The sequence below is a fragment of the Siniperca chuatsi genome, linkage group LG17 (assembly GCF_020085105.1).
Source record: "Siniperca chuatsi isolate FFG_IHB_CAS linkage group LG17, ASM2008510v1, whole genome shotgun sequence".
NCBI classification, from domain to species: domain Eukaryota; kingdom Metazoa; phylum Chordata; class Actinopteri; order Centrarchiformes; family Sinipercidae; genus Siniperca; species Siniperca chuatsi.
In genome coordinates, this window is record NC_058058.1 from 15975608 (window position 1) to 15998352 (window position 22745).

At 39.3% G+C, this 22745-nt stretch overlaps 1 protein-coding gene across 1 annotated transcript; it reads right to left on the minus strand.

Annotated features, from left to right (window-relative positions):
• Positions 1 to 451: 451 nt before the first annotated feature.
• Positions 452 to 22415, minus strand: lg17h18orf21 (linkage group 17 C18orf21 homolog). The gene is made up of 5 exons (XM_044172199.1): positions 22061 to 22415; positions 15885 to 15907; positions 14866 to 15086; positions 2063 to 2256; positions 452 to 1708 (listed from the first exon to the last, which is right to left on the minus strand). Exons 1-5 carry the CDS (start codon positions 22159 to 22161, stop codon positions 1558 to 1560), a joined length of 690 nt encoding a protein of 229 aa, XP_044028134.1. The 5' UTR covers positions 22162 to 22415; the 3' UTR covers positions 452 to 1557.
• Positions 22416 to 22745: the final 330 nt, after the last annotated feature.

Genomic DNA, 22745 nt, shown 5'->3' on the forward strand with positions numbered 1-22745 from the left:
ACCATATAATTACTTAAAGCACTGAACTGCAACTTTCTGTACAGTTTTTTGCTTATACTTTATAACATAGTATGACAACTTCCATTCGTGCTTTGCACTTTCATTTCTAATTTGCACCTCCCTTTGTTTTACATGTACATTAATTTGTTCTATTTTATTTTATTTCACTATGTATGTATTTTTGATTTTACATCTTTGGCACAAAAGTTTTCTTGGGGATGAATATAATTCTCTCAAACACAGTTTGGCTTTCTTAGTTGCAAAGTTGGCAGGTGAGCAAGGTTAGGTGTAAAGACTCTTTCAAACATCCTCAGTAAATGCAGCTGGATTAATGGCATATTTTACATCCACATCTGCAGAGACATGGACATAAAATCTGCAAGACTAAAGTTGCAGTATAAGACATTTTCAAGCACTCATCTTTGATGTTCTCAGAGTAAGAATAAGCAGCACAGTTTCACAGACTGATTTTATTTCAGAGAATCACTTTGTAGGTGGAATACAAATGTGAGGTATTTCAGGATTTAAACACATATTGTACACTGAATAGCTAATGGAAAACAGGTAGGTAATCAGGCAGTACAAAATGCAGTAGAGCTATTTAAATTCCTGCTCTTAACAAAAAGGTGAAAAGAGTAACCTTACAAAAACATATAGCCAAAGAAAATATTAAAAGAAAGAAAGAAAACATCTTGACACTATTGATGGTCAATAAGTCTTTCTGTACAGGTTTTAGGCAGATGTGCCTATTCAATGTAAACAGCAACAGAGTCCCATTTTAGATAATTACAAATATCTTCAGTGGTGACTATGCAGTTATAAAATCATTTGTATGCACATACATAAACAACAATGGCAACATATATACATTTGTCATGTTTAGTGCCATAACAAATGAATTTACAGACACATCTCCCCACTAGAGAAGGCCAAAAAATAAAGCGAGTAAATAAATTCAAATACAAAAGTTTTAACATATATAGTATGAATATGAAATAGTTATATATGTATATATATATTTATCATATAAATGTGTAATTGTAACTTTAGAAAAAGAAAAATCCAAAATGTAGAAGGATATTGGTATGTAAACCAGCTTGTCATGCCACAAACGCCATCACAGAACAAAGCTGGACAGCCAGCACAAAGTTGGGCAATGTTTCAGCCATTTGATAAACACTGAATAATTCCACTTTAACATTCCGCTTAAAAGTAGCATCCCCAGTTTAGGATATTATAAGAGGCATGTGCTAAAATAGACAAAAGAAGCATTCTCCTCCAAATGGCTTAGCAGAAGATGCAGTAACCCTGATTAATAGTTGAAATAACCAGCCCAGTGCTCCCAGTTGTTGCATTCAGGATACCAGGAGTGCCATTCCAAACAGCCCAGCAATAGTTGTGTTGGTGGGCAAACTGTAACCCTCCCCACACCAGCTCGGAAACCAAAGTTACTTTCTTAAGTTCCCCCTTAGCCTTTGGTGTAAACAGGTTACAACATGGGTTTAACCCCTTGCTTTTTAAGAGTATACATTAAGACAAGGTGCATTTGGGAGATACTCAAAGTGAGGAGAGAAAATCTTTCAAGCCCCTCTTCTTGCTGCCCTGGTTGTCCTCTCGCATGAGTATCTTGCTGAGACGCTGGACAACCCAATTTTTAGGTTTAGAGGAAGATGAGCCTGACCCTGAAGTGTTACAGGAGGTGGAGGACCTGGCAGAAAAGAGAGAGGGTTGGTAGGGGAGGAGAAAGAGAAAGAAAAAGGGAGAGAGATGAAGAGTTAAGATACAGTAACTTGAGATTTTGTTGGTTGGCAGGAAATGTTAAAAGTGTGCTGTCAACAAGTATATGATCTGGCAAGCATGCATACCAACACGTACTACCCATACAGCTAGCTGCAGTTCTCTTAATGCTGAATAAATAGAAACTTAATCATTCAAATGCTAACATGCCTGACACATCATCCTCTCGGATGTCTGTGACACCTACCAAGTTTAGTCGAGGAAGGTTATATCAAAAAATTTTAGCTCAGGGGTTATTAATACCAGCCACCTTAAAATAACTTACCTAGGTGTATGAGCAGGTGTCTTGTCTTTGCCAGGAGTCTTGGGGGTAGTCATGTTGGCTCTGTTGGTTGACTGTGGAGTCTTGTGTTTGCCAGCGCTCCCTGGTGTGCTGTGGGTCTTAGCGAGTGTAGCTATAAACTCCCTGTTCATTCCTTTGTGTCTGGATGTTGTATTGCAAGTGTGGCAGGTGGCCATCTGGGATAAGGAGAGGGAAGGAACATATTCATTAAAATTGCATGGCCTGTCTCTATATTCCTCTCATACACGACAAAGTTTTGAGGTGAAGGCATACAAGGTATCCCCAAAGGGATATTTTTCAAAAGAATTCAGCAAGTTTCCTGAAAGGTCCTTGAAACTACTTTTGTATAATATTCAATTCAAATGGGCTTCATCGGCATGGGAAACAGATGTTAACATTGCCAAAGCATGTGTGAAATAAAAAAAATGTTAAACATAAAAAATGTGCTATTAGAATATATACAGATATGTAAGATAATATAGTTATGATAATAATAATAATAATAAAAATATTAATTTGCAGTTAAAATACAAATACAAGTAAGTGAAAACTACATAAACATTGCAATTTTTTTTTATGAATGTGTGTGTGTCTAAGTCATTCACTGTCCCTCAGGTTGTGGCATGTTGATACATATTGGGCACCAAGATCTGCCCTGTCTCCTCCTCCTAGGAGTATTTTTAATTGTGAGAGGTCATTTAGCTCTCTGAAATCTGAGATTACAGAGTTGAACTTGTTAATGTAAATTTTCCTTAATTCATCGAATGTTGTACATTATAGGAGGAAGTGCATCTTTGTCTCACTCTCACCTGTTGAACAGTGACCACATATTCTGTTTTCTTTTGGTTGCCAGGATTTTTTGTGTCTTCCTTTTTCGATTGCCAGTTTGTGGTCAGCCTGTACTTGGTTAGGATCTGTCTATGCTTTCTATCTCTGACAGTAGAGAGATATTCTGCCACTTCATAATCTCTTTTTAGGGCCAGAAAACATTCTGATCTACTTTGGCTTTTAATTTCTTCTTTCCAGTGTTCAAAATAGGTTTCTTTATAATTTGGTTTAGTCTGATTGGTGTTTGGAAAGCAGTGCCGTTGTGAGACTGGTCAGAGTGTGTCTGAGAGGGGGCAGTTAGTCTCAGCACCAACTGACATAAGAGACTCTTTTCTGGGTTCAGCTCTTGGGTTTGGAGGGCTTTGGAATGGAGGGTGTCTAGGGGGCTGGATTTAAGGGGATCAAAAAAATTGGGTATCTGTTTTTCTATGTACGTGTAAAATGTATCTGCAGAATTCTGCATGTAAAGATTCTGTTGGATGTTTGTCCCAACGGGTATAGTTATGATGACTGAGTGGACACCATACTTCACTACCATACAGTGCAATGGGCTGGATGACACTATCAAATATTTTAAGCCAAATTTTAATTGGAATTCGGAAATGATGGATATACCAAGGTAGGTATAACTCATACTGTGTTCAATGATATGATTATTAATTGTAAACTGGGGCATTTTTGAAAAATCATGACATTAGTTTTCTTCATATTTACTGCCAGGGCCCAGTTCTCACAGTACTTGTATAATACCAATCTATCTACCAACTAATGTAAATCTAAGTGAGGGAGGGTGAAGCTTTTGTCATTTAAGTTATTTTTCTTAAAACACAGTCTAGCCACAGCTGTCTGTCTTTCTCTGGGACACACAGGAGTTTGTTGTGACTTAGTCTGGACATCGATTGCAGTGACAGAATGACCCCAGGGACGCAGAGAGCAGGACTAGCTGCACTTGTGGCAGAGGGGCTGTAATGAGTGCTCATATGCCCTGGGTGACGCAAGGCCAGCCCAAAGCCTCACAGATGCCAGGCACATCTATTACCATCTCACAGCTGAGGAATAGTTCACAATGGAAGCAAATTCATGACAGGAGATGATTCACTTAACAGCTGAGGCTCTTCCCGTTGGCCCTGCCAAACATCCCCATGATTATCTTACCTTTGAATGTTTGCACAGATATGAAAATAACTGGATTAGTAGCAGGATGGTAAACATTGACTTAGCCTGTGAGAGGGCAAGGTGGGGCTGTTGCCATGCAGTTTTACCTATTCAGGGTATGGGTGCTATAAGGGCCGTCAGCCAACTTTTTCAGTTAATCTCTATGAACCTTTTGTAACTACAATTACTTTGGCAGTTGAGTTTACATTTTACTGCATCTCACGTGACAAATGATAAGCAATTTCCTGGCACAGTTTACACAAGATCCTATATAAGGCATAGCATGCAGACATTTGTGAGAGTTATGAGACCCAACTGCCAGGTCATAAGATCCTTATGATTCAAGACAACATCCCAGACGTGCACGTAGGGTGTTCATCAGTAATCAATCAATAAGAACTTAATGAAGCACAAATCCACTGTTTTACAAATCAGACACTATGGTACATTCCCAAACAATGCTATAGTAATCGCCACAATCACTCTTCACATTTACAGCATTTGGCCGATACTCTTATTCAAATGCTGCCCAGTATTCACAACTAAGACACCACCATCAGATCAAGCGACAATAACAATTTGGAGACAATCACATCATCCCAGTGATGAGCTGACCCTAAGTGCAAGACAAGCTACAGGCAGTAGCTTGTTTCTTTGTTTTCTGAACTAAGAAGCTTAAACCAACTCCAGTACAGAAAAAAACTCTTGAACAGGAGAGCCAGTTATACTTTCCTCCCTGGAGAATAATTTCCTCACTGTAGAAAATGCAGTAGAAAGTGTTAAGTGCCATTTAGTGTTGATTATAAACTCTTCTTCAATATTACTCCCAGCCTTCAGTAACTTAAATCCCATTAATGACACAAGCCATCCAGAGTTGCACAAGGTTAAAACTGGTCACAACAGACCACCACTGCAGAGGTCAGCAAATCTGAGCCAAGCTGTCGACAGTCCTGAATGCTGATGAGGAAAACTCACCGACACGAAGGTAGCCATTTTAGATTCTGACAGGCGTCTGTTTCTGAGTGTTGTAGAGTTGGGTTTCGAAGCACCAGGAGTACAGAGTTCCTCTTTCTTTCTTTCTTTCTACGTGACCGTGTGTGAAGTGTTTACTACATGAGCCTGCATGTCCAGCTTTATACAGACCAAGCTCAGCAACCGGCCCACCCATCTTTGCCACAGGGGTGTGGCTCAAAGGAAGACTGACCAATGCACTGTCAAATCTTTGGAACAGCCAGCACTCTGCTGCTGCTTTGTCAGGGGTGACACTTTAATCCAAACTGGACTCATCTAGACACATCCTTGTTTGCAAACAAAATATACCTTATAGGATAAAAAGTCTGGACATCATCTGAGCATGTCCAAACACAGAAATGTATGGTTGAAAGATATTGTTGGAATCCAGAAAGATTTAAAAAAAATTCCATGTAGAATATATCATATTGTTTCTGTATGCAAAATCATGTGATAAATTCTTCCTATTTGTACGCAAAATTTGTTTGTTAAAATCAATAGGATCAAAGTCAAAGAGGATAAATGATATTATTCATAGTGCAGCACACATACATAATGTATGCTGATGATAGTTTTGTGTTATCTGAGGCAATTTCCTCATATTGGAAAGGTATAGCTGAATATGGAGGTCATCAAAAACAGTTAAGTTTTTTGTTTCCTGAGTTATTATGATCATATAAGTGGTATAAAACTAATTTCTTTCGAACTCCTAAATAGGCAAGCCTCAATTTAAGCAAATGAAGCTTCACATCAAACTCATCTCTGCTGAACTTGAAATAATCTGTACTCTTCTAAATTTAGCAAAGCTCAAACAGATTATGATTGCAATCGTATAAAAAGGAGTCATAACAAATCAAAGCAGCTATGCTGATGATGCAGATAAAGCTGAAACAGACTGTTTTTAATATACTAGGGGTGAATTATTTAGCTGGAGATTCTAAAGCTGTTCTCATTCAGGTACACACTGTTGTGCAGGTTTTTCTTTGTGTTACAAAGGCAGGGCAAAGGATGTTATACTGGTACAACTTTCTGGTTATATAGAGGTATTTCAGAGAAACAGATAAGAGTGGGTAGAGCACTCTACTGGAGGATCTGGGTTGACGTGTATAGGAGGAAATATCTATCCTGCTGTAGTGTCCTCAAGCCCAACATTGAATTTCTAATGTTTTCATGATGTTCTAGCCCTTTCCTCTGAGGATTATTAAAGCATTAATACTACACATCTTCACAGCTAAAATAATGTTTGCAAGTCATAAACAACTGTGGAGAAGTAAAATTCAGTAATTTCTTACATTTAGAGAATTTCTGCTTGGAAACTGACACTGAAATTTCAAATTGAGTCCCTGCATGCATCAACTTCAACAAAATCTTGCTTGCAACTTGACTTTGACAAAACAACTATTTTTTAGCAAAGTCAGTTAAAGACAATATGGATATGGAACTGCTATATTCAAAGTTACATGTAAGTCCTTTTATATAGTTAAAAATAAAAAAGTGAATGTTTTCAAAGCAAACACCTACACATCTATAACACATTTCACTTGTCTAGTCTCCACCTGATAACATAAACAGACAGTGATAAGACACTCATTCTTGAAATTTAATGATGCAGAGAGCCAGTGATGCACATATTGCAAATCTTGCACACTGCACATGGATCCTTCAAATTTTCACTTAATTCCTGTTTACATCCATCTATCCAACTTAACATATTCTGAAGTGTTGTGATGAGCAGTCTTGTTATATTTCACACTCTGTATTTGCTTTATTGTTATTTAGAACCTTTCCATCACTACTGCCTGTTATTTCCTGCTGCAATTACCCAATTTCCTCCTGTAGATCATTTAGGTTGCATCTAATCAAATATAAACAGGAAACTGGTGGTGAACACTATTTGTTCCTCAGTTATAAATAGTGCTGTAACACGTATTGTAAGTGATCAGGGCTGGGGACATTTAGATTTCCTGGTTTCAACTCAGATGACAAAAAAAACACATAGCAAAAAAAAAAAAAGTGTGTGGCTCATAGTGGAGTGGATCAAACACAGACAGACAGCTGGCTGCAGATGGATGTTTATAGCTAGAATTACCTAATGCTGTTTATCCTCGTGTCCTCTAGTTACCACTAGCAACCCCACTATCATCAGCTGGCCTGCACTGAAGCACTAATTTGCTCTAAGAAAAGAAACCTTTGCCTAGTGAAGGTGTGTGTGGAGAGACTTATTGGACTAAGTTCAAAAATATGAAGGTGTCAACAAATTGACACGGTCCACTCCAAAACAAGTGATGGTATGGCTGATGCATAGTGACGACAAGTCATGATAGCCTGAAATGAAATCCCACCCTTCACGTGCACCCATCTAATTTACGCTAATCCTTTGAAATGTAGTATATGCATTTGGAGGGACACACGTGAACTGGTGCCAACAAGAGATTTGATTTCCTCATTTTAGGCTGTTGATCCTGGCAGCAGACAGACCTACACAGTGGCCAGTCAAGCATATGGCCAAGGCAACATGTTGGAGCTTCAGGGTGGAAAGAGGATAAACAACCACCTATACACAGTTGGGGGAATATTAAGGACAATAGTTTTTTGCAGAAAGTTGAATTTCTGTTAGGAAAATCTTCCTCTGACCATATGGTGAACATATGGTCAGAGGAAGAAAGCATGACCTGTGATTACAATATTAAACTGAAATCCACCATACAACAAACAGTGAATAGCTAACACTGCCTCTAACCGAGTATATTTTCACACTGGGTCAGCGTTGACCTTTCATCCTACTCCCATCCAAACAAAAAGAAGAGCCTTTTGGTTTCTGTCTTACACCCTGTATATGTAGGGATAATAGTATGATGTTTAATTGAGCAAATGAGTGAGAGGTAACTCATAAATGTGGCAACTCTCTATGAGATTGTCCAGCTTCGTGTCATGCAGCTGAAGCAATGGCCAGTGGACCATATGTAACCCAATATTGTGGCAAATAAGAAGAGGGGAATCATGAGTTAAACTCTTCTGAAGTTCTCTTGTGAATATGTTTGAACCTAATCAATACAGACATCTTTGCTTCCACTGTCTGGGACCTGCCTGGCCTTTCGTGTCACACCTTCACATATATGTTTTTTTAGGTGCATATGAGAGTCTTTCAATTGAATGATTGAATGTAAGCCTGAGTTTTCAAAATGTCTGTGTGTGTGTGTGCATTGAAAAGCACAAACATCTGCATGCAATGTGTGTTAAAGTCATTTGAGAACACATCAATACAACACAATAAAGCCGAAAGCAGAAGAGCAGTTGGGGGATCAATACGAGGTAAGCGGTGATGGTGCAGGCAGCCACTTAGTCACACTGTCTGGAGGCAGGCTGCCCAGTAAATACACAGAGATACCGGATCTGAATGCAGAGGTGCTATACACGGCCATTTAAAAAAGATGTCATATCTGTTTCTCTCTTTCTTTCTGTCTCTGTTGGTGGTGATAAAGGTCACATTTCATCCCCCATCACACAAGCAGGTCTGCCTCAAAACAAACCAGGGCAAATGCTGGAAGAAAAGTATTAACATTTTAAATGATGATTTATCTAATAGTCCTCAACAAGGAGGATTTAGTAGGAGTTAGCCAGATTGCATAAAATAATATGTTATTCATCATGCTTTGGGTCATTTGTTTCAGTAAATTATATATGATTTGTTGAATGAACGTCTGGAAAAATACAGATAAACTGTGAGAACAAATGCATCTTGAATTGAATTATCTGTGGAAGCTTTATCCAGGGAATGCGGTCATGGTACAGCGTAAATCTAGAAACTTACTGCTGCTTAATGGCCTACTGTATTTTGCATTTATGACATTTCAAAATGCAAAATAAAATGTTTCCACTGACAAAAAAAGAAGTCTTTTTAAGCAGAGAGATCAAAAAGTAAAGTCTTTGACATTGTTACTAGGTACAACACACACACGATTGTCTGATAAGGGTTAAATGCCTGCACTTCAATTTACAAAATGTCTTTGACCCGAGAACACACCAGGGGCCAGATGTATCAATGAAAAAACAATACATACAACATTTCTCACACAAACTGCTATTTATAAAAGACGAATGTGTGGTGAGAATGTGCGCACCTCATGCAGACTTCAGACAAGGCACACACACAGTTTTCTAGAGATACCTGTGGGTGATATAAGGTAGACATGAAATATAAGGTGAGAGACTTATGCGTATGCATATTTCTGTCTTCAGTTTTAGTTGTGAATCTACACACAGTCTTATGCATCTGGCCCCTGGATGGACCAGCTGCGCTTCAGGGTGCAGCTGCTCTAAGCACAGATGGAGTTTTGGGGTATAGGAATAAACAATACAGCTTAGAGACAGATCTGGATTTGGAGATCCTCTGTGGCCATCATAAGAGGTATGTGTATGTGGCTTCATAACAGATATTTATTTACAGAGGCACCTAACTTGTATAAAGACATTGTATGTTGGTCATGGTTGCTTTTTATACTGTATATATTTATATGTACACCTATTTTTCACACACTTGTATGTGCATAATAGTTCTATGTTTATTTTTACCTCTTTGTTCAGCTTCATCGTCCTTGTTTTTTGAGCCGTATGTCTATTTCTATCTTTCTGTAAATTGTTCGCAAATTCCTCGTATGTGTACGCATACTTTGCCAATAAAGCTGATTCTGATTGAAATATGAGATGAGCCATTAATGTGCACACGTGCTGACAGAATCGCTTACAGGAGCAATATACTGTAAACGCTGGTGAGTGAGGATCTAAAAACTGAACAGTAGCGGCTTCCAAACCTTGACACCCGTGCCAACTTACAGTTAAGCCTACAGTAGGGATTGCCAAGTTCCAGAGTAGACTTTTAATAGTGGTGAGGAAATGAAATGAAGAGAAGCACAGAGGCTAATTGAGAGATGACATTCTCTTATGATGCAGCATCAAATTCTCTATATGGGGTTTATCCTGTCTGTGAACTGGGCTACAAACATGATGACAGTGAAGAGCAGGCCTTTCTCTTCCCCATACCCCCCCCCATCATCATGTCACTTGCTGCACACCCTCGAGGTGTCAAAACCCTCGGTGGAGCTTTTCCTGTTTCCTGAGAGCAAACAGGCAAAGCACCAGCCAGACATCGCTGTCTCCTGTTTCCTGTCATCTCCTCAAGAGGCACATTCTCCAGCGACGTTATTCCAGTAAAGATAAATATGACAGAGGGATGTGGTGAAGAGATGGCCAAGAATGGAGGGAGGAGAGAAGAAAGATGAGGATAATGCGAGGGGGTAGGGGGCAGTCAGGTAGATGCATTGAGGTGAAACACAAGAGGAAAAAAATGGGAGGGATTGGAGAGAAAAAGAAAAAAAAACAGAAGAATAGGGGATGAGAGGATGAGAGGTGGTCAATGAGGTCAAGGAGCAGTGGTGACATAAATTACAAAGAGAGGTTGGACGTCAGGAAGAAATGGCCCTTCTGGGAAAAGGAAGGATTTTTCAACCACTTATGTTCTGTTACTATGTTTTTCCATGCCTGGTTAATCTTTTATTGTTTTCAAGTGTTGTTTTCAGAGAATGGCAACATGCCTACACATTCAGTAAATATGCCTATCCACCTGTCTTGAAAAAAGAGTAATTCTTCTGGTGAACTACCAGGTAGAATTACTTCTTCTTTTCCTAGTAAATAACTGTTGAGTTTAGGCACTAGGCATAAATTCATCCCCCAAAACACATTCATATATATGGCCTGGAAATGCCTGAACTGAATACTTTTTTTCTTGTAGCAAACAACTCTGCTGGGAAGTATAAATCTAGGCTCAAGGAGGGAGAACGGAGGAATGAAGGAGGAGGAGAATGTGCTATCCTTTACTCCATTTAGGGTCTCTGCCTCTCTTGTGGGGCTACAATCCAACTTATTTCCATATCCATTGCTAGATAACCTGCCCAGCATGCATAAACATACCTGATTTATAATACCTCTAAGACACAACCACAGAGCTGAGGAAAGCATATCATACACTGGCATCCACCCCGAGGGCGGCACATACATACATCCTAAAGGGAGAGCAATATGGTGTGAAATGAAGGGGATTTACACCCTGGAGTATAAATACTGCATACCACCCATGTGTATGAGCATGAATATGCATCTTCTTGTCATGTGTTCCTGCCTGTCTGATGTTTTTATGCCTATATTTTTGGGGCAGATTTCCTTAAGTTCAACACAAATTTACTGTATATACAGTATGTCAGTATACAGTATAGAATAAAATGACACATATTACAGTTGTATGCAATATGTAGGCTATATTGTTTAGAAGACTAAATATTTCACTCGCAAAAGCTGGAAAGACTTTATTAATGCAACTTGGCCTGGAGAAACTTCTTAAACTAATCCAAATATGAGATTAAAAAAACCCCTCAAATTAGCTCTTCAAAGTGTCCCACAACACTTTTCATCCAGAGCAAGAGCCCAGAACTGTTTTGACATTTGGAGGAGCGCTGAGAACACAAGCAAACATGGATATCTGCGTCTGCAAATACTCACATCTTGTTTTGAATAAACGTCTATGCCTGCCTAACAGGCATGGTTATGACAATAAATTTATACAACAGCGTGTTTTGATTATTTAGCCAATAAATCCTCCACTTCTTCCTGGGTGTCACGTGACTAACAGTAAGAAGAGCACAATATTGTGTACACAGCCAAAACACTCAACTCTGGCACACTGAAATAAAACAATAAAATGATGAAACACTAACAAAAAATAAATTAAAGGTGCATGGTCACTGTGACACATTATCTTACTGGGCAGTTTTCAAGTCAGTGGACTTAAAAACCAACAGCAGCATCTTTTGAAAATGCCAACAGTCACAAGTTTAAGAAATACTTCTTCTATTATATCTGATTCTCCTGTTATCCTAACTATGACCCCCGCTTCTGTCTTTAAAGAGGAGACGACTGGATGCTAATCTCTTTATGCAGGCTCTCGTTCTGAGCCCCTCTCCCTGTCAGGGTTGTTGTGCTCTGTTCATCAGCACAGAGCCAGGGAGGCAAAGAAAGGAAAGCAGTCTGCAGTCCTCTTATCTCATCTCTCCACCACTATGCATTTTAAGGGTATCGCCTCTCTCTCACCCTTCTGCCGAGCATATGTATGCCGTCTCACATACGTGGCTTGACTTGTTGCCCCTTGAACCTCCAGTATATGACAGGCAAGTGACCGTGAAAACAGAGGATAAAAATACCTTGGAGGACATGCTCGGGGTGTACTGGTTTACTAGGAAGTCACGTGATGAACAAGCATCGTCATTTACCACTGTTGACAAATGAGTAAGAGGAAAGGTGCACAGTCATGCCTAAGTATCTTTAAGAGAGGCCTTCAAGGTACAACACACAACATAGTTATGTTTGACTGATGGTGATGTTACACAAGAGAGCCACACAGGTTTAAGTTTATGGATTTGAAGTCCAGAATCGGGTTGCAACAGTTATTCATAAATCCATCACCACGTTTGTGTGTAAAGTCCTTCCCAAGCTCTTGGTAGCTACTAGCTAGTTATAAACTAGTGATTTACTAAATTGTTTTGCACCATTAAAATTTAAATGTCTTAGTAAAGACTAGAGTAGTAATGTGTAAATCAGTGACTAGAAAACATCTCAAGTACTGTCCAATCAAAATCATTCAACTATATAAACAGGAAGTCATGTGTAGTGTCATGTGCTGTTACATAAGTGCCAAAAACAATAGTTTTAGGGAGCCAAATGATATATTCAACTTAACTGCCAGTCCTTTATAAATGAAGGTATGACTTTGCTTTATTCATGTGAATGTATAGAGAAATGTGTGTGTTTTTAGATTAAGTAGTATTTATGTAGTTATGTAGTCAGCTCAGATAGGTCAACCTCTCACCTATTACCTCTTTTACTCTTCAGTCTAAATGAGTCATATAATAATAAGCTAACATTAGCATTAGTTCTGTCAGTTAGCTAGTTCAGTTAGCTACACAAAAGTTACACCTGGCAGCTGGGAATATTTACTAACAACTAATCTCTACATATGAACTAGTTTGTGTGGTGCAACCTGTTTTAATTGGGTGATGTGTAAATCTTCACTTTGTAAACACTAACGTTATAACTAGGCTAAGTTTGAACTTGAAGCTTTTACTTATATTTTAAGACAGTTTAGGTACTGTGTTTGGTTAATTATTTCATTAACTGTACCTGAATTTACTGCAAACCCCTCTAATAGACCTCTAAGATTAAGAAGAACAGTCTCCTTCATGTAAATTTTCTCTCAAATCGCGTTCTCCAGATGACTTCCCTATCAGACCCTGGATCTGCCCTTCACCACAGTCCACAGAAGTAGAACAGGAAGGGGCACACAGCCACTGCTGCATACAAAATTATGTTACAAGACAACTTTTTTTCCTGTAGTCCATCATTTGACTTCTCTTGTTCACCTTTCTTATCTATTTACCTTCCGCCCTCTTGCTTTTTTTCACCTTTTCTGTTTCAAACTCCGGTGTTATTCTCCTCCATTTCTCTCAATCCATTTTTTATTCCTGTTCCCTCTCTCCATATCTGTCTTCCTCTTTGCCCTCAGAGTTAAAAGATGTATAGTGGAGAGTAGGTTCAGAGTGGGTTCAGAGTGCCTCGCGTGGTGAATACCTGCATACTAAATTAACCCAACCAGATTTTAATGAGGCAGCAGCAGTTCCACTAGAGCTGCTGTTCATTAGGCTGATGTCAGATCACCAGAGGGGCTCTTCGGTGGTTCTCTCCTATCACTGCTCTCTGATGTAGGGGGAAAATGACCCTATTGCCACAATCTCCATCACAGGTTTCCTCATCTAAATGGGCTTATCAGTAGAGTGGGTGGGTGCTGGCCAAAATAAGCTTTCCATTTAGTCCCTGCCTAGTGCCATCCATTAAGAGGACAGACAAAAGGACCACTATAACAATTTAGGGGGCTGTGAGGCAGAACAGGGCGAGTGTTGACAAAGCACTTTCTGGCAACATTAGTTCTCTTACAGTTAAGCTTAATGGGACCACTGTAAAGACTGTAATGATGAGTAGAACACTATAATGAAACCACGCACTTTCTGTGGAATGAATACAAATGACTTCATAAATCTAAATAATAACAATGACTGGAAAAAATACATTAAGAAACAATGTAGGGCTTGTTAAGTTACAATGAATAATGATGTGATACATTTTTGATCACCACTGAGAAATTCTTCTGTCTTGCCTCCTTCATAGGTCAGAAGTCAACACCAGCTATATATGATATGTGATCAAAACCTCTTCAACAGGGCTGATGTTAGCTTACACAGTGGGTTTGATTCCAGGGCCTTCAATTGAAGAAAGTCTATGATCACTAAAGTTCAACCGATACAGCAGAAGAACAATAGTATCAGCCAATGGTGGCTTATCATGAAACACCAGTATTACAATAACAAAATATGTAAAAAAAATAATAATAATAATTCAAAAAAAATGGACATAATGCACAAAAATTGTTTGAGGTAAAGAAACTGTGATATGACACAGTTTTACAGCAGGTATTATTCCTAAATACCAATATCAGCATCTGCCCCCAAAATCAAACTAAAGTCAGGCTATAAAAACCACTACACCACCCCGCTGTCTATCCCTCCCCTTATTTCAACACCAGTATAGCTGAGGACACAACTGCCCCTGGTGTTTTTCTGCAAAGACAATATGCTGCAGTACAGTACAATACATAAGCAGATCTGTGGGGTTGTAGTGTTTTGTCTTCTCACCAGTACTGAGGAGGACTTTTGGAAGCGATGCAGCAGATTTTTTTGCACCAGGCTGAGTCGTTTGCCCCTGGCTTTCCTGCGCAGGACACTCTGCACCCGTGCTGACGGTCGGTGCTTGGGCCTCAGCCGCATCCGGTGATTGTCAGGCTGCAGCCACTGATAACAGTGCAGACACACCAAGGTGTTCTGCAACAGACTGGCGTATATCTGCTTCGGTTGTGCTGAGAAGAGGAGAGAGACAGATTATCTAAAATCTATCAGCAAAAGTTCTGGTGTGCAGTCATGCACATTTCTTTTCAACACAATAATACCCAGATAACTGAAGTGGTGGAAATGTATGTGAGGGTGAGAATGAGAAGTTTGTTGACGGTTTTCTATCCCTTTAAGCTAGCATATTAAGCAAAGAGAGATCAGTTTGAGATAGGTAGTTGAAAGATTCTCAGCTGATACTGTGCTCATCATTACAACTTCCCATATTTCTATATTCACAGAAAAACAATGTGCATTCCAATACATTTGTCAGTGCCAAACAACATTTACATGATTCTGTTTATTGTCTCAGCTAGAAGGCCATGTCAAATCATCAGTTTTTGGGATACGCAATTAGGTTTATCCAAATCACCCTCTGAACACACACCATGTTACTCCCTTACAGACTGACCTGTGTTGTATGGAGGAGAAAAGCTTGAACAGCCTTACTAAATGGCACCACTAACTATTGATGTAGTTTTGGCTGGCATGGACTTGTGTGTGTGTGTGAGAGAGAGATTGTGTGTATTTGATCCCACCAGGCAGTCTGCTTCAGACAGCTGGCTGATTCAGTGTGTTTGGCTGAGAGTTTAGTGGGGTTTATCAACCTTGACAAGCCGGTGACAAGGTCCTACTTACGACTGCATTCTGCTCTTTGTGGCTATTATATACTCTAGGCATCACTGATGAAAACGTGCAAAAATGAAAAATAAAAAGTAAAGTAAATAAAAGGTAAAATTCCTCAAGGATGTGCAGGTCTCCTAACTTACCGTTTGCCTTCACAGGCCACTGCCTAGGGAAGAAAAAGAGGAGGCAAGATCAGACATTTTGAACAAATACTTATACCAGATATGAGTAAAATTAATCAGTAACTGAGTTGAATGTTAAAAAACCATTAGCACAAGATGATTATGAAGTAAAACTTTAATAATTAATTACAGCTTCTCTTGAATAGATAGAGTTTTTGGTTCTCTAAAATACTGGAAAAATGCATTTATAAGAAATTCAACATGTATATTCAATTATTTCAATATGCCCTTCTCAATTTGCATTAGAACAGCTCATTTCACAATGTTATAAACAAGTTAAGAGATAAAGTGATAAGGAAAGAATATTTGGACTAATTTTGCTCCACGTAGTTTTCAATTTAACTTATTTACGGAAAGAACCTGGTAGTTACAAATTCTGTTAAAATTCAGTCATGCAAATAAACCAAGATGGATTACAAGATGGAAACACCAAGCTGGAAAAAAAAGTTTGTCACGGACAGCCCTTCCCATTATGTGAAGTGGAAAACATGCAACCGGAAAAGCATACGGGTCTCTCCCAAACAATATAGGGCAACTCACCAAGCCATTTCAATGGGCTGGATATTTGTGCAAACATTTTAACTAAGCCACTGCTAAGTCCCACTAAAATTAGCCCCGGGCTTAAATCGATGAAGGGAAATTTGCTGTCTGGCTGCACGTGTGGCACGGAGAGGCAGGAACGAGGCTGGCTGTTTATGGAGAGGAGGAGGGGGTGTGGGGTCGACTTTAATCTGGAGTTGACCCGCTGGCTGCTGCTGCTGCTGCGGTTTGTTGACGCTCTCCACTTTGCATTCTCAACCACCCCATATGTGAGATGGTGCATTATACTGCTTTATACTGCTGAGTGACGTTGGCGGAGAAAGATTTGCAACATATCTGCCATCACTCATCCCACAGTCTGAGTCACTATCCCTTTATTCCCGCAAATGTAATAATCTGTGACAGGATTAAACTGTCATATATATATATATATATATATATATATATATATATATATATATATATATATATATATATATATATATATATATGGCGTGGTGGATTGTGACTCTGATAATGACTCAATTCCCGAAACATTTTGTTAGTTAAGAAAGTCTTTTTCATTATTCTTAGCTGATATAAAAGTTGTATTTAGAAAGTTAGCAGGTTTTGAATACATTTCCTGAGGTGGTTGCTTCACTATTGATAATCAATGATCATTAGGTGCACTTGACACCGCTGACAAATACATTCTGACTACATAAAACGACACATTCTTCATTGCTTTGCAATACTAAAAAAGCTAATTCTCTGACAAGACTATGAACAGACCACTGATGACTCGAGTGTAGAGAATTCTTGGGGAATTCTGTTCTCCCTTCCCATTGCTCCCCTGACTCTCAGAAATGGTACACCGCGAAGACACTAATCTTATTAACATACTTGTCATGCATCTCCTTTTAAGTGCACACTTAGTTGTGGTGATGAACACTGAAGATATGGGCCCTACACATAAACTGCTGACAACTGGGAGATGCAATCAACAGAGCCTTGGAAGATGCAAAGGGGTAGAAAGGGGGGGCTATAATGTAATAATGTACTTAGACACAGAAGTGCTGGCTGAGGCAAAGCGCACAAAATGAAAAGCACTATGAACATTTTATTGTTACCATCAGGGAAAACACTGCAACTGCTGCCGTATTCTGAAAAACCTTCACTGATGCTTGTAAAACAGATACTTAGACACAACAGCCGGGCTCAAGTAGTGGTGTGGTCAGTGTCAGTGGGCACTCTACATACTGTATCCTTCTACAGCACACATTGGCAGAGTCCCATTTATCAACCAGACGTGACAGAGAAGGAGGCCAGCAGGTGCCTCCCAGTCTAGAGCTCACATGTACGGGTGGAGTCGTCGGTTGGCTCCTGCTGAGAGGGGCCGTAAGACAAGTGATACGGTGCAAGGGGAGAAGGGCGCGACGGGACTGATGGCAAAGAGGTCTCAAAAGGTTTTGGCAGTAGGAAGGAAAAAACTGACTGTTAGATCATCAAAGCACCACTGAGCTATGCTTTAGAGCCAAAACAATTAGTCTATTCATCGACTAGTTGATTAACAAAAAAAAAAATCAACAGGCAACTATTTTGACCAATTAATCATTTACGTCACATTTAGCCTCAAGGGATGACAATGGTGGTCTGTCAATTGGTCGGCCCAAAACTTTGGTCCAGACTGAAATCTCTCAACAGCTATTTGATGGATTGCTATGAAAATTTGTACCGACATTCACGGTCCCCCACCAGCAGGTCAAAGTTTTCACTTATCCAGTGAAATAGCTCAACTGGCACAAACTTTTGTACAGGCATTCATCGTTTCCAGATGAATCCTAATCCACAGGTGATCCCCTGTGACAATTGTAGTTTTAAGTGAAATATCTTGACAACTATTGGATGGACTGCCATGGAATTTGGTAAACATATTAATATTCTCCTAAGGATGAATTGTAATAATTTTCGTGATCCCTGACTTTTCATCTAGTGCCACCGACAGGTAAAAATATGTCCAATACTTTGGTTTATGAACAAATACCTGCAAAACTACTGACGTTCCCATCAACCTCAACTGTAATTTGTTGTTTGGTGCTAATTAGCAAATATTAGCATGCTAACACGCTACACTAAGATGGTACACATGGTAAACATTACACCTGCTTAATATAGTCATGTTGGCATTGTCATTGTGCGCATGTTAGCATGTTGACTTTAGCATGTAGCTCAAAGTACCGCTGTGCCTAAGTACAGCCTCACAGAGCCGCCAGAATGGCGTTAGACTTTTGGTCGTCACCATGGGCTCTGGAAAATCATAATGGTCATTTTTCACTATTTTCTGACATTTTACAAAACAATTGAGAAAAAATAATTGGTAAATTATTTGATAATCAAGATAATAGTTTTAAGTCTTACTCAGCTTTAATTATTGCCTGCCCAACACAGACCTCCACTGATATATCAGAGTTCAGGAGTGATATTAGATTATCACTGATATATCGCTATCAGCATAGACAATATGCTGGTGTCTGTGAAGAAAAAAATAATACAGTATTTAATGCAGAACAAAATCACTTGAGGCTATTTACAAGTAGTGTAATTGTGACACTGTTTGTCCAGTAGACATCCTGCATATTTTGGTTATCAGAACACTCAGTCTATGATGATGAACTTACTGGAAAACAGCTTCACTAGTCCGGCAATGTGAGCCACAATAAAGTGACGTCGGTTCACATACAAGGACAAAAACACCAACATGCAACAGGCGGTCGCGTTCGCTAAATACACTCCTACACAACCCCCCAATACACACACGTACACACACACACGACTACTAACATTTGACTGAAATAATTTCATGAAAGCCTTTATCAAAAGTCAATATTGATACATTCTTACTGAAAACCAAGAACGATAATAATACTTAAAACCACTTGTAACCCTGATGCAAACATACACACAAACACAGTCAGTCATCATCACCCTGACAGAAGGTGAAGACATTGGCAGAAGGCAGTAACACGATCCAACAAATATGTGTTGTAGTGTGTATGAGTACGGACGCACACCCACGAAACAAACACTTCAGTAACGCATGACCACAACCATAACTGGAGAAAGCGAAGACACTGGAAACCCCCAGAAGAAAACAGAGAGACAGTTGTGGTTCATTAGCACTAAAAACATCATCAATGCACACTGACCACGTATGCCAGCTGTTTGAGTGGATGATGATAAAAACATTTTAGTTTCCCCTGAGTTAACTGATCGACTCTGTGAAACGTTAATTCTTAACAGTAATTTCCCTCCTAGAATGCCTTCCATATTATCATGCTGGCAGAAGATCAAATGCAGTAGTGAATTAGCTCATCAAACTTTGTGTAAATTTTGGCTGTGGCTGCTAATTGTGTCTTCTCTGCCAGGCACTTTGGCATGAAACCAGCCAGGTCTTACAGCCAGTGGTCCAAAAATTCAGATTCATGTCTTGCCTGCTGGACAGCTGGTCATAGTTAAATGTGGTCAAAATGTTCTCTATAACCACAGCCCATCATAGCCAGGGAATCTGGGGAACAGATCAATGAATTAAAGTAGCAGTGGGCTCACACACATCCGTGAAACGACCCCGACTTGGGGTTTCACTCTTAAAACCTCTGTTTTTGTTTCCATTCATGGTTCTGCCCAGAAATTTCCTGGCTCAGGTGAAAGTGAAAACAAGCCAGAGGATACGGGGACATGGCTGGAACCCAATTCAAACACGAGCCACAAGAGTCCACACACACTTTTACACTCTTTAAATGCATTAATACCCATATAAGCGAAACGAAAATTTGAGCATGCAAACAGTACACCTGTAAGTGTGCAGGGCCCACACACACACACAGACAATTTCCTTCTCTTTCTTTCACCCAGACACACACACACACACACACACACACACACACACACACACACACACACAGACAGACTAAGGCTTAAGAGGATTTCTCCTGAAATTCTTTCGGCTTTTACTTTCTATACAAAATGGCAGTCACCAATCACCACTGTGTGGGTCAGAAGAAAATGGAATAAATGCCTATTTTGGCAAAAGCAACAAAACTGAAGCAGTGAACTGTAAATGATGAAGCAAATTAGAAACTGGCATTAATTACTATTGTGTTTTATTCTAATAGGAACGAAAAGACTTGACTACAGGAGGCAAATTAGATAAAGATAGTTGGTAAGTTGGGAGAGACTGGGTACTCTGTATGGGTCCTTTTATGTAAACCATGCAAAAGATACAAGAGAAGAGACGAGGCTTACAGACTGTCTGGCTCACCTACCCGATGATTAGAGGGATAGTCTTTGCTTGCAGCACTGTTTTCTTTGAGTTGCTCTCATTTTTATGCTTGTTAGGAAGGTGCTGTGACCTCACCAATTAAATCAACTTCAGTCTGAAACTTCAAAAGATTGAATGACAGTAAAGTTAAACTGAATTCATCGGTTGCAATAGCTCACACGTGCTGCACAAACGTGTCCACTGCACCTGCACATGAGCAGCCACTGGACACAACTGGCTAATGTCCAGCTTCAATATGCCATTTATGTCATAGGAATAGCAGCAGGTACGCTCCATTCCACTAAAAGTACACAAACACTCATGCTTCACAATAAGAAGCACAATTCAATGTTCAAATAAACAACAACAATAACTTGAACAGCCAAATCTTACTCATAGACTTAGTTGTTCAAACACAATGATAAACCAAGCTGTGAACGTACATCAGTCACTGATGATCTCTCATCCCTTAAGATGGCTTTAACACATCCTCATAGGGCAAATTTACAAAAGGAGCAAAAAACGTGAGTGTGAGACATAATCAGGCCTTGTTCGAATAAAAAATGCACAAATATGTGGTAAGATGAGAAACACTGTAAACGACTGCAGCCAATTCTAAAACAACAGTATATATTCTGCCCTTTGAACGGTGATTGAATATTAAAAGAACAATCACAGTAGAGTACCACCACCAAAGTTTCCTGCTATCACTCTTTTAATACCCAGCGTAGTACTAGACATCAATTCACTCTGTTATTGATGCTTTCTAATACTGTTAAAATGTCTGTTAGCATCATAAATATTTGTTAACACGCCAGTCAAACAAGCCTATACTTTGGTTATGATCAAAGGAAATGCTGATTTTTCATTTCTCGTCAATTTTATGTGTAAATATTTCTGTAGTATATATGGGCTTGTCTTTACTTAAAATCATTAAAGATCCCTGTAAGTATAGGGGTAACTGGGGGGAAGCTAAAGTGAAATCTAAAATCAGACAAACATCATCTACAGAATAAAATAACTATTAAATCAATATATTTTTCATGTGGACTATTGGACGTATCTAGACACCACTCTGAGACAAACTAAAGTTAGAAAATAAAGATTTCAGTGTAATGTTACTACCTTCAATCTATAAACAGATATCGTCATATTGGCAGGAAGTCAACCGTTTACACTAGTCGAGCTCTTCCACCTAGCGCCTACATGCTACTATTACAACAATAAAGAACAGAAATGAAGGACTCAGCTGTGAAAGTGAAATTCATGTAACGTTAGGATTTTAAACAAAGTTTCTTACAGGAAGAACCGTGATAGCTCAGGACATTTATCTTTATACAGCAGAGAAGCGTCTAACAGAAAGTTGGCTGATTTTTCCTCAGGAGGAGTCTTCATTTTCATGCAGGTTAAGTCCTGGTGCGACTCGTGAAAAACTGGCACTCCACTGCAATTCCGTGTTAAAAAGTCTTCCGAAAACGTTTAAGTGGTCAGTGAGGTAGAAATGGAGGTTAAAAGCGCCTCGGCACACATACCACTGGAGCTGCAACGGTCAATGAGTGCAGAAAATGTATTTATTTTAATCTAGATAAAGCTATCGCTGGGCTGCTACACGACGTTGAAATCCACGTTGGGTCGCGAGATTCTGACGTCGCTTGCGTTGCATTGTGGGAGATTGAGTAAATCTGAAGCACACTGCGGAGCGACTGTATAGTTCGGTCGCTTACTGGTATTCTCTTCTACTTAGTGGTCCTTAAAAATAGACTTATAAAATAGCCTAGATGACAGATAAAATAAAATAATAAAAATAAATGCGTAGTCCTATTCATTTACATTAAAAATGAATCTGATTAAAAATGAACTTTTAAAAGGCTTGTTTATGGCTCAGGTATCAGGAATTAGGTCACTAACAGCCCTAGTCTGCAGTCGTTACTTGTGCTAATCTGTCAGGCAGTAATGTTACCTACAGCCGAAGTTAAATATTCACA

Bases quoted from the DNA above. Each gene is read 5' to 3' on its own strand.
- lg17h18orf21 (XM_044172199.1), bottom strand. From the start codon at position 22,161: ATGAAAATGAAGACTCCTCCTGAGGAAAAATCAGCCAACTTTCTGTTA. The intron at 15,908-22,060 runs GTAAGAAACTTT...TTTCTTCCCTAG, and splicing joins GAGCTATCACGGTTCTTCCT to GCAGTGGCCTGTGAAGGCAA. The intron at 15,087-15,884 runs GTAAGTTAGGAG...TCCTCTTCTCAG, and splicing joins GTGGCCTGTGAAGGCAAACG to CACAACCGAAGCAGATATAC.